The sequence below is a fragment of the Miniopterus natalensis genome, chromosome 19, assembly GCF_054644295.1.
Source record: "Miniopterus natalensis isolate mMinNat1 chromosome 19, mMinNat1.hap1, whole genome shotgun sequence".
In the NCBI taxonomy this organism is placed as follows: domain Eukaryota; kingdom Metazoa; phylum Chordata; class Mammalia; order Chiroptera; family Miniopteridae; genus Miniopterus; species Miniopterus natalensis.
This window is the reverse complement of record NC_142099.1, coordinates 19,929,312-19,944,448: the sequence shown is the minus strand read 5'-3', so window position 1 is coordinate 19,944,448 and position 15,137 is coordinate 19,929,312. Positions and strand designations below refer to the sequence as shown.

Here is a 15,137-nt window from a genome sequence, read left to right as displayed (position 1 = left end):
AGGAGAGCATATGCACCCTCTCAATGCCCATTCGCCTGCTGTCGGCTCTTTCTGTTAGAGAGCTGAACCATAAGTTAAATCTTTTCATAGAAACAGGGTTTTTTAAAAAAGAATAGTGATGAAAGAGCTTTGGACAGTGGGAAAAGAGGGCAGAAGTAAATTGCTGTGAGATGCCTAGAGGCCAGGAGCTGGGGTGGTCTGTAGAACAAATTCCTTTTGGGAGGCAGAGAGATCAGTGTGCAAAGGACAAAGTGACAGTTGCCGAAACACTGTCACGCTAGCGAGATTCAGAAAGGCCAACTCTGAAAGCAACTACTGACTTCCCTTAGGGCAAAGTGACGATTGTTACAGGCGAGTACGAGCCGTCTCAGACTGGCCCAGCCTCCTGACGTTTCTCCCCTGACATCCTCAGCACAGGAGGACCTCCTGGCTCTACATTTCCACTTGGCACTGAATTGTTGCCTTGCCCTGTCGTTGTATTATTTCATCTGGGAATCCCTTGCCTCCCCAGTGAAATTCTAAGATCCCCGAGGGCAAAGCAACGCATCAGAACTAATTCAAAAATATTTACAGAATGCCTATACTCTATATTCCGCTGAAGGGAATTCAAAGAAGTTTAAGGGGCTCACAGTTGTAGCTGGAAAAATAAGACACACACAAAACAACTATATGTCAATGCAGGGCGATGGGTGATTGAAGTCGCAGACACATGGGGCGATAAAATGAACATACACTGCATTGCTTTGGGAAAAGGAGACTGTGCTAGAGAGACAACAAGGGAGGGATTTAAGAAACAGCTCCGAGGGGAGAAGCTTCGGGATGCTGCTTTCAGCTGGCAGGAGAAACAGGGTGTATCCCTACTCTGTGAGCCACGAAGATGAGGAGTGTCCTCTCCCCAGAACACCAGCTATCCAGCTGGGTACAAACAGATGCGTTGACTGAGAACCCAGGATTAGCTAGCGGGCTCTTCAACGGGGCTTAGTGGTGCCTAGATGCCCAGGTTTGGAAACACATCTGGACCTGCTGCCTGGGAAGTGAGCTGGTGCCTTGCCGAACAGCACCGCAGGGACTTAAGGAGGAACCATCAGCCCTCTTTCCCTTCCGCAAGTGGCTTTGTCTTTTTATCCCTGTGGGCAGTCTTTGGCCATTTAAGGCATCATAAATAGTGACAACTGGGGCAACGCGTCTGTTTGGCAGATATTTAGCAAACAAAGGACTGAAATCAAATAAACCACAAACTTGCCAACACCACTCCTCCCGATTTGTCACAGGAAAAGAGGGAAATGCCAGAACACCTGTCTAGAGACGACGGATTCCCTTTTGCTCTCACATCTGTCCTGTGATCAAGCTGAAGGTGCGACAGAGCAGCAGAGAAAAAAGAAAGATCGCTGACTGCCTGGAATCGGGCCCTTCACACCCTCCAAAGCACTACTTCAAGCTGAAAAAAGCTGCCATCTAACCTCATCCTATCAGCACCAAATGCACTCTGGCAGGCCACTTAAGACGCAAAGCCCTTCCATTTACAATTTCTCAGAGTAACTTTTGTCTACAGTGGCCAGAGGTACCATCACCCATAACTCCGGGTGACTCTCTGAGTGATCGTACATTCCCGGGACTCAAATAAGACAATCACAGATGGAAAACATTTTTAGGAAAAAATGAACTTTGACTAGACATGGAAAGGACTAGGGGTAGGATATGCGAGACTATATGCAGCTGTGCGCCCACTCTGTGCCAGGCGCTGGGCCCAGCACTTCATATGCGCTGCTTCATTGAACCTGCACAACAACATTGCAGCCACCGCCCCATCCCTCTGCCCACTCAGAGCACATCTCTAGGGCGAGCGGCCTAACACCGTCGCCACTGTCCCACTTCCTATCCATTCTCCCGCCCGTTATGATGGAGCTCCTTTCCCTGCCCTCCACTATCAGGGTTACCAGCCAACTTCATACTGGGAAATCCTGTAGACACATCACTACATCTGACTCCACACTCAACCTTTGGCAGCGTTTAACAGAGCTGACCATGGGCTCCTTGAGGACCTCAGACTCTGGTCCTTCTCAGGCTATTTTATTTTTTCTCACAGATTTATCAGCACCTAAAGCTCTCCATACTAGAGTGTAAACTCATTGAGACAAGGACTCTGCTTTGTTCGCAGCCGATCAATGACTCTCTCATCATTGATGTTTCTATCTCTCTCTCCCCCTCCCCCTTCCTCTCTGAAATCAATAAAGACATATTTTTAAAAAAGAAAAGAAAAAGAAATAACAAGCATTAGAGGATGTGGAGAAAAGGGACCCCTCATACACTGTGGGTGGGATTGTAAATTGGAACAACTATGAAAACAGTATGGAGGTTCCTCAGAAAAGTTAGAGCTACTCTTATGACCCAGTAATTCCTCTTCTGAGCACTTACCCCCAGACTAGGATAACACTAACTTGAAAAGCTCTATGTACCCCTATGTTCTTTGCAGCATTGTTTACAAACAGCCAAAATATGGAAAGTAATAGACGTACAGACAAAACAAAACAAAAACACCAACTCATGGATACAGGGCGGGGGAAATTTGTGGCCAGTCACGGGGTACAGTGAACAAAGGTCCGAGGGAAAAGAGCTGAAAACGAAGCCCAGAGAAGGCTGAGGGCAAATGGGGCTCACTCCGTTTTGCAGGGCCAGTCCTGCTCTATGTCATCTTCCAGGGCCAGGATTTCCCCGTAGAATCCTGGGCTGCCATCGAAGGTGTCCTGAGACATCTGGTCATTTTTATAAGAAGAAAGGACAAGTTCTTGCTACTGGCACTGCCAGCATTTGGCTGATCCCAAGGCCTACTTTTTATCCCCCTATGCCTGGTCCGTTGCGACAGGCGCCGTCTTCTTTTAGTAAAGGATGGGCTCTCTTAGTGAATTTAATGCCATGGAAACAGGAAGTTACACAGCCTGCGTCAAACAGGCCCGTAGTAAATGCTCATTGAATTAGAGGATGACAGCCCTCATTTAGCGACTGGTGCATGTTTCAAGGTCCATCTAGAGCGAGCGGGCAAAGGGAGAAGAGAAAGCTGCCTGCCGCCAAAGATACTTCTCTCTTCAGCTTCCAGTTTCTGCATTTCAGCCACGTTACTACTACACTTCTGTAAACTGCCCTAGGTTTTCCTCCTTAGCAATTGCATGTGAAGATGGTAATTTCTCAACTCAGTAATTCAGGAACATAGCAGTGCAGGAATAACGTGGGTTGAAAATTTATACAAAGCTATTGAGTAAACATTATCATCTCAGGCATAAGGTGGGTTTTTTTTTCCCTCCTAAGACGCTGTGGGGGAAAATGATTTTCAGCAGCAAATCTGCTTCTCTGCGCCCATGTGTGCACCACACACCCTCCCTCTCCCGCTCCACCTTCCTGTTGGCGTCATTCGAGACTGACGCCACCAGGCTTCCTGCGCCCGCTTTAATTTATCTCTGCTGAGCTGCTGCATTGGGGTCACAGGGAGGTTAGAGCAGATGCTCTTCTCACTGCTCCTGCTTAAGATTCACTTTGTTTTCCTCTTGGGGGTTACCAGAGTAGGAAAAAACCTAGGGGACATGACAAGATACCAAGGGGACTTGGAAGCTGGGAGATGACAAGATACAAAGGAAGTTGGAAGCCGTAGTGCTTCCATAATTGCCTGGGCAGGAGGCGCGGACGATCCTGGGCCTTGACCCAGAATGTCCCAGCAGAGGGATCCTGACAGCTGGGGTGTAAGTGCACTTCCCACGGCGGCCAATACTCTCCTCTCTAGGCTCTATAGTATCAGGTTCTTCAAATGTTTGTCGTAAGACAAGTTGAAACAGAGGGGATATGATGCAGTGGAAAGGAGCGTAGGCTTTTGAAATCATTCATTCATTCACCAACTACTCATCAGGTACCTGTGTGCTATTCTTTTAGCTGGTTAGGATACAACATGAACAAAATAATACGGACAAAGCACCTGCCTTGTGGAATTTATATTCTGGTTGTTGGAGACGGACAATGAACAGTAAAAAGTTATATTGTATCTTAGAAAATAGGTGCTATGGAAGCAAGTAGAGGAGGGTAAGAGGGATCAGAATTAGTAATTTTCAAAATGATATCTTTGAGAAGATGCAGATACTAGAGGGAGAACAGCCAAGGCAAAGCCCAAGGTGGGAGCTGCAGGTTTGGACTCAAGGAAAGCGAGGTCAGTGTGGGTGGGTGAACCAAGCGAGGAGGAGATTGCGGAGGTGGGGTCAGAGAGATAATGGGGGGGCACGCATCATGCAGGGCCTGTGGGTAGGGTTGGCAGATTTAGCAAATAAAAATACGAACTCCCAGTTAAATTTAAATTCTGGATAATGAATATTTTAAAAGTATAACTATGTCCCAAATATTGTGTGAGAGATACTAAAAAACTGCTGTTTATCTGAAATCCAAATTTAACTGGGCACCTTGCATTTTATCTGGCAACACCGCGTGAAGGCCACTGTAGGGTCTCTGAGTAAAAACCAGAGCCCTTAGAAGGCCTTGAGCAGAGGAGAGGTTCCATCCGACATATGGACTGAAAGGTTCTCTCTGGGTGGCTTGTGGAAAAGGGCGAGCAATGGAGGAGGCAGGGGGGCCAGGTGATGGTGCTGATTCAGGCCAGGTGCAGGGATGCAGGTGCCAGAGGGCGGGTCCCAGGTGCACTGAAGACGCAGGCCATGGGCTACCCGGCTGGCTGGGTCCCTGGTAACCGAGGATTCCGGCTGCGTCGTTAGGTGGAGGGAGTCGCAATCAGTTGGACCTGATTTGTATCTTACACTTTGTCCTGCTTACTCTTCATTCACTCAGTAAGACTGACTGAAATTCTACTCTGTGCCAGTAAAGACATGAAGGTGGCTTGGCCTCAGGTGGTGGCAGCAGATCTACCGGAAAACAGGTGGACTGATGAGGTACTTAGGAGGCAGAATCTGACAGGCCCTGAATGCAGGGATGAAGGGCGGGGCGTGGTCCAGGATGATGTTACTCCGGGGTTAATATCCGAGGCAACTAGTGGATGGTGGCAGGGAATACTGGGGGTGGGGGTGGGGGAGGGGGTGGGGGGGTGGGGTAGGGGAGGAAGACTTTTCTCACCTTTTTCTGTTCAAGAAAGTGTATGCTATTTAACTGTCATATTGATTGTTTATTGACCCTCCATGTAATTCTTCAAATGTCTTGTCCAAAAAATAATGTCTGATATAAAAATCACAAAAATCCAAATGAGAAACCTATTCTTTCTGGTGGGTCAACAATGTTTCCAGATGACTATGTTTTTGGTCAACTGTTCTATCATCATTCTTAAGAGATGACTGGAATTAAAAGTGAATCTAGAGTTTTAAATTTTATTGCATTACACGTTTTTTCTAATGTCTTTAAATAAAAAAACTATTCATATTTAGAGACTCCAGGTTTAACTTGTTCTACAATTACTAACGCCCAAGAAAGAAGTTGCAACCAGTAAGCTTCTAAATTTAAATGCATTTTCATATCCACTCTCATCTCACTCCCTTCCTCTGTGGACACTTTCCTGATTAAGTAGCTGAGAAGGAAAGAAGAGAGATTCCTTATTATAGAAAGAAAGGAATTAAGGGCCAGCTCTGCCCTTTAATGCCAAAACAGGAGGCCATAGGAGGGGCTAGTTACATGTAGCATGCCAATAATTCACACATCTTTCTCTGATTTTATGTCTAAGAAATGCTTCTGTATTGGATTTTTAGATTTTGGGGATAAGTCTGGTATTTTACCACAAAAAAATGAGTATCATTCACATTCTTTAATTTCACTTTTCTAAGGCTTTTCTTTTCTCTTGATGTATGATTCATACTATGAGCTTAATGGAATGTCATAGTATTTCACACAATTGGACTTCAGAGAACATAATGTTATATAAATGCTTAAATACCACTGTGGAACTACTGCTACATTGAGGCTCCTGGGAACTGTGGTGACTACAGAGATGGCTCAGCTAAGTTTCAACAGTCAGCCTCTAACTTCGTTATCAGTCTCCAAGGATTTGCCTATACTGAGAGACAGCTTAATTTTTTTTAATGTAAAAGTATTTCTATGACAAAAGCTTCAGGTATGGATTTTCTTACTGATCCTGGCACTGCAAAGAAATAAGGATGGGAAGGATTCAAGCCCTGAATTCTTTCTCTGATATGGAAGATTCCAAATGAAATAGAAAAAGCACCTTTAACATTCAGACATCCTTTTTCTGGAGACAGGGCTGTGAGATCATTTTTGCCTTACTAAGTATGGGTCATAAAACATTAGTTTTTCAGTTTTCATTTATCAGTCATGATATGTACAAGAAAAACATTTATATGGAGCAACATTAAAAATAAAAACTACATTAAACAAAGGTGAACAAAACTATACAGAATAAAAAACATCATCAATAAAAATAAAATTAACAATAAATACCAATACTTACACAACAAAGTAGACTTAGCACAATAAAGGTAACATATAGTCACACAGAGAGACAAAGGCCTCAACTACCAAAATACTATTTTGCCTCAGTGGGCGCTCGCTTTGGCCTGGGAAGTCACCAAGCCCGAGGCAGTGGGTTTATTTTCTAAATAACCGCCCCCCTCACGCTTCCATTCTTTTCACGCTGGGGTACCAGTGCAGGAAGCTCCTGGATGTGGCTAACCGCGCAGCAGCTCCTAGGGCGGCAGTGGCTGTACTTCTAGGAATGTAGAACTTCTGAGAAATCTGGTGCTCAGGAGACAAAATCAAAGAGAGCTGGTCCATGGCTCCATAGCTCTTGTCTTTGAACACTGTGACCTCATGGCTGCCGGAAGAATCTTCATTCCTGAGGCTCTCTGGAGAGCTCTCCACTAAAAAAGCAAGCACAAGGCTTTTCAAGGGGTTCTCACACTCGCCGCCTTCTCTCTCCTATTCTAGATCTCTACTAACGTGTCACAATCATCTTTTGTTAGATGGTGACAGGACGAGACTTAGAAACCAGTCAGCAAACGGAAAGGATACGAGGATGAGGAATGGCGCCTTGAGATAAAATAAACACCTGTCTCGATGAGGACAGAGAGAGGAAACGCACTCTCAGCAAGGGAGGGAGGTTTTCTTTCTGGGACATCATGAGACAGGTTGCAGAGAATTCCAATTCCAGGGAAGAGTCTTAAGCTGCCCTATTTCCTTCCCTGGGCATTCTCTATTGCCAGAGCGGCCCCAATTCAGTCTGTGCCAGTGTGAAAAAACTGACCAAGACTGGCTGCTATGAAGTTCTAAAAACCAGTTATCAGCTATAACATGAATTCTTTAGGAATTTGTTTCAACTAAGAAGAAAGAAGCTTTTAGGTGAAGGGATTAAGCAGTACAAATTGGTAGCTGTAAGATTAGCCACAGAGACGTGGACTGCAGCATGGAGAATGGAGTCAGTGATGTCGAGAGAACGGGGCATGGGCCAGGGGGTGCCTGGGGCAGTGGGGGCACCACTGTGTAGAGTGCGTGGTTTTCCGGCCTCTTTGCTGAACACCTGAAACTGGTGTGGAATGGTATTGAATGTAAACCGTGGTTGAAAAATAATAAAAACAAAAAAGAAGAAAGAACCTTTTAAATTAAATAAATTGCTGGGAGCTCATATTTCTCAGAGTCCCGAATAGCCAAAGAAGGGAATGCTAGGTTCCCACATGTGTACTCTAGACAATTCTACTAAAAGCAGCTGGTCTATGAAGTGTTTACTTGCCTACAATGAGAGGAGCTTTTTCCAGCATATTGCTTCCTTTATACTTCACACACTGGCACCCATAGGCTGACTACATTTTGAAAACACTGATCTATACCTTAAAAACACAGATTTTTAAAGAAATTTAGAGGCAAAAGCAGGCATAATCCAGTATTTTATTCTCCTCTGCCTCTTTAGCTGGAGCTACTGCAGTAGCATATGGTATATGGTCCATGAATTTGTGATGAACTATGTTCAAGGAGGATTTGACAGGTTACTCTAAAAAGTAAAACTGCAACCACAAAACTGTAACTGATGCCCACTAAGAGGAAGAGATGGTGAGTTCTAATGCAATCATGTGGTTTGACAGGAAGTCTTCAGTGAGCTCAGGTTTTCAAAGGTATAAAAATATGAAAGCAGGGTCACATGATTAAAAAATTTAAAAGAGAGGCAAAACTCTGCTTTTAAACAAGATGTTAATTTAACAAGGATTGAAAAACAATCTCTCCTGCTTTAAACAACTGGGGAACTGGACAAAATATACGAAACAACAGCTTTCAGACCTGAATAAGTATGCAGGACAGAGATGCTAGAGAGGAGGGGAAGAACAAAGTGAGCCCTACAAGTGCCTTAGCTCACTGGAGATAGTTTCCAGGCTCTACTACAGGAGGGAGAATTTTCCAAGCTAAGCCTGAGGGTCTTACTGGGCTCAGAAGACAGAGTCTGGAATTTGTGGGGAAAATACCAGAGATGAGGCAGCTGTGGAGAGAGAAGCAGCTGGAGGTCTGCAGAGAGGTACCTTTGAATCTTAGGCCAAGTAGTGCTCTGGCCACAATGTAAAATTCATAGTGTCTGCCATCCAATAAAAAATTACCAGTTATGCAAAGAAGCAGAAAAACATGACATGTTATCAAGAGAAAAAACAATCAATAGAGGCTGATTCCAAAAATGATACAGATGACAGAATGCAGAAACAATACATACGCTAGAATTGTAAGACAAGAGTACAACAACAGTTGTTATAAGAAAACACCAGGTTTTCAAGAAGGCAGAGGAAAAATATGACTATGATGAGGAGAGAAATGGAAGATATAAAAAATACCCAAACCAAATCTCTAGAGATGAGAAATATAGTTTCTGAGATGAAAAATATACTGGATGGGAAAAGAACATATTACACACTGAACAAGAAAAGGTTAGTACACTCAGTGACATAGTAATACAATATATCCAAAATGAAACAGGACAGCAAAGACAACTTGAATCAATCTCTAAAACATTTTGCTAAGTGAAAGAAGTCACTTTCTTCTTCACACATAAAAACTACATACTTTATAACTCCCTTAACATGAAATTCTAGAAAAGGGAAAGTAGGGTGTCAAGAGCCAGAAAGCAGGGGGAGGGAATGACAGCCCAAGAACACGACAAAACTTTCAGATTGATGAAAATGTCCCATATCACAAGTGTGGTGGTAGTTATGAGACTGTATACATTTGTCAAAACTCACAGAATTGTACACTTGAAAACTGGCAAATTTTACATAAGCCTGAAACCTCCCAAATTGCAGGAGAAAAAGAAAAGTGGCAAAGTAAAAGGGGCAACTGAGTTCAGGACTTGAGACAAATGCTAAAGTCAGCATTTTTCAATTTATGTTCTGAAAAAGATAAGGTTTTTAGCTATATGGCAAGCCACTGTACTTGTGAACTTTATGTAAACCTACCTGAACCAGAGGGTTTTTCTGGGGAATCAACCACTGTTGGGGTTGAAGCAAGTGCTGCTGCAGAGAGCTGAACCTGCTGTGGCTGAGTCTGCACGTTGTGAGGCTCACACTGGCTCCCTTCTGCTGACTGCTGTGACTGGATGAGAGAGATGTAGAACTCTTCCAATTTGGGTAATGTGGAAGAACTGGAAGAACCTTCTAAGTTTGGTTGCTGCAAAATGGGAAAAATGAGGCAAAAGCATGAAAAGTAACTGTTAGTATAATGGAAGAATTAAGCCTGTTTTGTTTCCTTACTTATAAATAAAAGGCAAATATTTTTCATATCATAAATAAAACTCATTTTTAAGAAACTAGATACTTTCTAGAAAAAACAAGTTCACTAACTTAGTGACAATTAATTCATAAAACATTCATTAAACACATATTATGAGCAAACATGCACCTAACAAACGCTGCCATCCACAGCTAAGGAAGAGTGGCAGGAAATAAGACACAACACTCACTAAGCATAGTGCTAGGTTATTTGCATGTGTTTCTTCATTTCAGCATCAGAATGACCACTTTTTGGTTGTTATGTTTTTGTATTACAGTGAGCTGGAATAAGTTATCCAACATCAATCAAATAAATGATGACGCAGAGACTTAAACTCAGTCCAGTCTGTGTTCTCTGCCCAATCACACCACCTCCCAGGAAGACGTGATCCTGGTTCCTAAGGAACTCACAGTCCTCAGGGAAACAGTGTGTGTGCTGCAGCAGCCATGAAGACAGACATTAACTCAACACAAAGGCTCCTCAGAAGAAGTGACACAATGAAGTACTAAGGAACCATGGTTTTGACAGAAAAAGATGAACATCCCAGAGACTGAATTTGGCGTAAATGAATGGAGTGTCAAATTTTAACACACAGAAGTAGAGAGGCCTAGTGGTCAAACTTCATGATTCACACAAATTGTCCTGCTGTTTTCAGGATGCTCATAACACAGTTGAGAAACAAGAAACAAATGCATTTTGTTCCAGGATTAGTGCGTCTGCCAAAGCAACATGAAAGAAGAAAACAGGCCTACATGATAGGACAGGTAAGAGTTTAAAACATATAGCTAAATTATACAAAAATAGCTGTTTCTCTACCCCTAACATAGACGTTTAATCAATCTTTTAATTTTAGGCTCAGGATTTTCTTCTGAACAGATGAATAACTATATTAAGTTCACTGAAATTTTAAAATCAACATACATTGTATATATATATGTATTATACGAAATGCAAGGGAAGGATCATTACCCAGAATTTACTTTCTAAAAATGAAAGCACTTCCCCATGAAAAGCTGTGAAAATAACATTAGACATTTACCTTTTTTTGTTGTTGTTGTTAAATCTCACCTTAGGATATTTTTTCCATTGATTTTTAGAGAGAGTAGAAGGGGGGAGTGGAGTGAGAGAGAGAAACATCGATGTGAGAGAGACACATCAATTGGTTGCCTCCTATATATGCCCCGACCAGGGCCAGGGATTGAACCTGCAACCCAGGTATATGCCCTTGACCAGAATTGAGTCTTCAACCCTTTGGTGGGGTGCGGGGCACAGGGATTGATGCTCTAACCACTGAGAACACTGGCCAGGGCTAGACATTTACCTTTTGAATGCTGGTTGTCCCAGTATTTTTTTCTTGAACATCCAGTCCTTCTGGTTTTTGAACTTCTCCCTGCATTCCATTCACAAGGCCTAAAGGCTGACATGAATCATCCCATGTATCTTGTGTAGAAAAACACCAATCCTACAGAGGAAAAATTGCAACAATAAACTGAGATACAGTGCCACAAGGCCCAAACAAAGGATAACTTAGGCAAAGTAAAGGCAAGAAGGGAATGTATATTAAACAAGAAAAAGTACTTATTAACTTTCTGTATCAGTGACTTTTCCTCCTGGTGTTATTGATCCATACCCAGTATTCTGAATTCCTCTGAATATACAGATTTCATAAAAACAAATGTGGCTTATTTGAAGTATTTTCTTCAATACTGTTTTCATGACTAAATATTTCCATGATCATATAGTATTTAAATGGCATAAATGATAAGAAACACCTTAACTGCAGACATTTCTTATTTTTCATAACCAGTGAGAAATAAATTAAAATTTAAATATATAGTTAGGACCAATATTAGCAAATGTTCTCTCACTGTAGACATCCAGAAGTTATATTACAAGACTAGTGCAACAAAAATAAAATGGGGAAAACAGTTTATTTATATACCCTAAGGCCCTGACCGGATGCCAATGATGAAACAAAAATCACCATGGCTGAGGGTAGACAGGCACCGCATGTCCACGGTCTACTCGGCCCTGCTTCACCCTATCCCCTCCTACCACTACTATTTTTGAAAGAAACAGTGCATTTTTCTGAATTATCCTCTGATAAATCATTTTGAATTGCATAATGTATAGCTTCTTTGAGGTGGAACAATTGAGTTTACATTTGCTTTTTTCAGTAGCGATTTACTCATGGATCTAACCTTTTCTGGCATTTCTTTACATGACAGGTATGGCTTCTTCCCACCACGGCTGGAGGTAAACAAGTGAGAGGCAGCATTGCCCTCTTTTCCCATTTTAGGTCGCAAAGGTAACCAATTCTCATCCCAAATATCATCACCTATGGTCACTGATTCTAGGCACGGCATTCCAGTGGGGATCTCATCCTAGAATGTATCAGAAGATTAAAAAAAGCTTTAACTTATAGTTCCTATATGAGCACATCTTAAAATTTAGGTTTATCATTTCTTCCTGACTCCAGGTAAAGATGGCAGTTTGAATACATACTTTATTACTCACTCCCTCCTGAAACATCACCGAAATAAATTTAAAGATTTAAGGTATAAACTCATGGTCAAAGAGAACAGAAGAGCAGAAAACACAGTCTACATTCTGGATACAGGAGGGCAGATAAGTGACAGTTGAGTAAGCAGTCCTGAGAAAGTGGGATCCTAAGCTTGCAGTGGGAAAAACTGAGAACCACCCCAAATTTGTACCACAAAAGTGCAGGAATGGCACACAAACTTTTTGGAAGTGAGGGGGCAAAGTGAAATGAAAACAAAAGCATGGGCTGAAAGTCTGAGTAAGAAGCAGTTAGATCCAAACAAAATTGAAACAGACTCATAGACACAGAGAGCGGACTGATGGTTGCCAGATGGAAGTGGGGTTGGGGGACTGGGTGAAAGAGGTGAAGGGATTAAGATGTACAAATTGGTAGTTACAAAACAGTCATGGGGATATAAAGTACAGTATAGGGAATATAGTCAATATTATTTCAATATCTATGTATGGTGCCAGGTGGGTACTGGAAATAGCAGGGGGAACCCTGTAAAGGATATGATTGTCTAATCACTATGCTGTACACCTGAAACCAACACAAAACAATACTGAAAATAAACTGTGATTGAAAAATAAAAACAAAAAATAAAAAAATCCAGTAGTAGTTAGATGACCAGATTCCACCACCACCTCAGCCCCCATTTCAAGGACCCAGGCAACTACAAGTCTTCCTCCTTCTGGAACACCAGAGGGTATTCTCGAGAGTACAACTGAGGGTGGAGCACAAAACTATACATGTGATAAAACTGATAGGACAGTACATCAAAAGAAAGTCAATTTACTGTATGCTAGGTTAAAAAGAAATATTAACACTAAAAGAAAAATTATGCAGGGAAGGAAAAGCACTTTGCAGTCAGTGAATAGCATTTACAGAGTCATAACACTGTAAATACTGAATGGTGAGCTAAAAGGAAGTATGATAACTGTATTAGTGAGATAGTGGGGGGAGACAAAAAGGCTATGTTTGTGTGTGGTGGGGGGAAGTCCATATATACATATTTAAAACCAAAAAAACAAGAAATAACAACACAAGCATGTTACTTAATGAAAGAAATAGGAGTAAATTCCAAAAGCAGCAGCTAAAAGAGATGACAGCCCCCTTCACTTACGGGTTATCTGAATTACATTAATTACACTTTAAAAAGCTACCTTTCCTTCTCCTACCTCATTTTCTTCCTTCAGGCCCTGCAGCCCTGGGAGAGGGCACTTGGCGTCTTCTTCACGGCTCTCATCTTGGGTTTTCAGAGAGCAGAACTCAGGACCCTTTAATGGCTTCTTTGACTGGTATTCAAGGTCAGTGACAGCCTTTGCATCACTCATATCCTGCTGTAGATATAAAAATAAATTATTTTACTTTTTTATACTAATGCTGTTTCCAAAAGCTGCATGCCTATATTCGGGGAGGGGAGGATTTTTTGCTATGGTTCACACAAATGCTAAGTTATTTGCTAACTTTATTCATGAACCTCAGACTTCCCATCCTGCTAAAGTAGTTCAGGCCAATAAACATTTACTTAGTACATACTATGAAATGTGTACAGGGTAGCTCTGTGAATTTAAAGATGAGTACAACAGGTTCCAGCTCTAAAAGAACTCAAATACAGCAGGAAAACACACCATCGGGTAATCACAGAACTACCATTAGTGCAGAGTCCTCACAGTGAAAGGACCAAAGAATGCTTAAAAGAAGAGTGGAATTATAGGGAACTAGGTGAAAGAGGTTGGGGTGTGTGTGTGTCTCTCTCTTTCTATATATATATATATATATATATATGTGTGTGTGTGTGTGTGTGTGTGTCTGTGTGTGTGTTTAGCACACAGGAGTATTGATATGTTAAAATATGGAATAGGGGAGTTTTAAGACTTACTTCTTTTGCAAAAAGATGGCCTTATTTCATTTTTAGGACTGAAATATGATTATCTGAAGACATCAACAGAGAGATGATAGGATAGTCTCAAAATTTTGAAGGTTGAATTCAATTCACTACTTAAGAATCAGGCCCGACCAGGCGTGGCCCAGCAGCTGAGCATCGACTTATGATCCAGGAGATTCCCCAACAGGGCACATGCCTGGGTTGTGGGCTGGATCCCCAATAGGGAGCATGTGGGAGGCAGCCAATCAGTAACGATTCCCTCATCATTGATGTTTCTCTCTCTCTCTCTCTCTCTATCCCTTCCTCTCTCTGAAATCAATAAAGACATTAAAAAAAAAAAAAAGAATCAGGACATATTATTGTTCTAGTCAAGTAATAATGACTAAGAAAAGTTCAGGCGTCAGAAAGCCAAACAAGTCCAATTAATTTTAATGTAAACTAGAAACAGAAAATCCTTATATTGCTTTAAACATGCCCCAGTAAACATTCACACATATTTTTCAAAGCCAGTTAATCTCCCAGTACTCAAAATGGCCTTTCCTTTCTCTTTTCTAATAGCTAATGTCTACTAAAAAAGTACAATCATATCAATAATTTTAAAGCCACATATATAAAATGTATTTAAAATATTTTCATATTTTATTCAAAGAAAATAAACCTTATTATGTTAAAAAAACCCACTTTCTTAGTGCTCCAATTAAACACATCCTATATTCTTAGCCCAGTACTTGCTGACAGGAGGAATATAAGACTCAAAGGACATGTTTATTTGTTCACTGGCGGAAAACCATTTAAGTACTAACTATGTGCTTCACTTACATGGAGTGGGGGTATGAAAGCACCACCCTGGTAAAGTGGCTGTGAAGACAAATTAACTAGTACGTGTGAGTGCTTACAACAGTGCCTGCCACATGGTAGGAGTTCAATAAAGGTTGAACTCATACTATGTTGCTGGTTATTTTATGTTTATTATTGCTACGG

The 15,137-nt window shown here is 41.7% G+C and overlaps 1 protein-coding gene across 1 annotated transcript in view; it reads right to left on the bottom strand.

Moving 5' to 3' along the window:
• Positions 1–6,600: 6,600 nt before the first annotated feature.
• The window catches only part of TDRD5 (tudor domain containing 5), a 32,054-nt gene continuing 23,517 nt past the window's right edge, over positions 6,601–15,137 (bottom strand). The window contains exons 13-17 of the mRNA XM_016205029.2: positions 13,447–13,608; positions 11,928–12,110; positions 11,048–11,188; positions 9,414–9,624; positions 6,601–6,848 (exon numbers count right to left, since the gene is read on the bottom strand). Of these exons, the coding sequence (XP_016060515.1) occupies positions 6,601–6,848; positions 9,414–9,624; positions 11,048–11,188; positions 11,928–12,110; positions 13,447–13,608 (945 nt within the window). The remainder of the gene's footprint in view (positions 6,849–9,413; positions 9,625–11,047; positions 11,189–11,927; positions 12,111–13,446; positions 13,609–15,137) is intronic.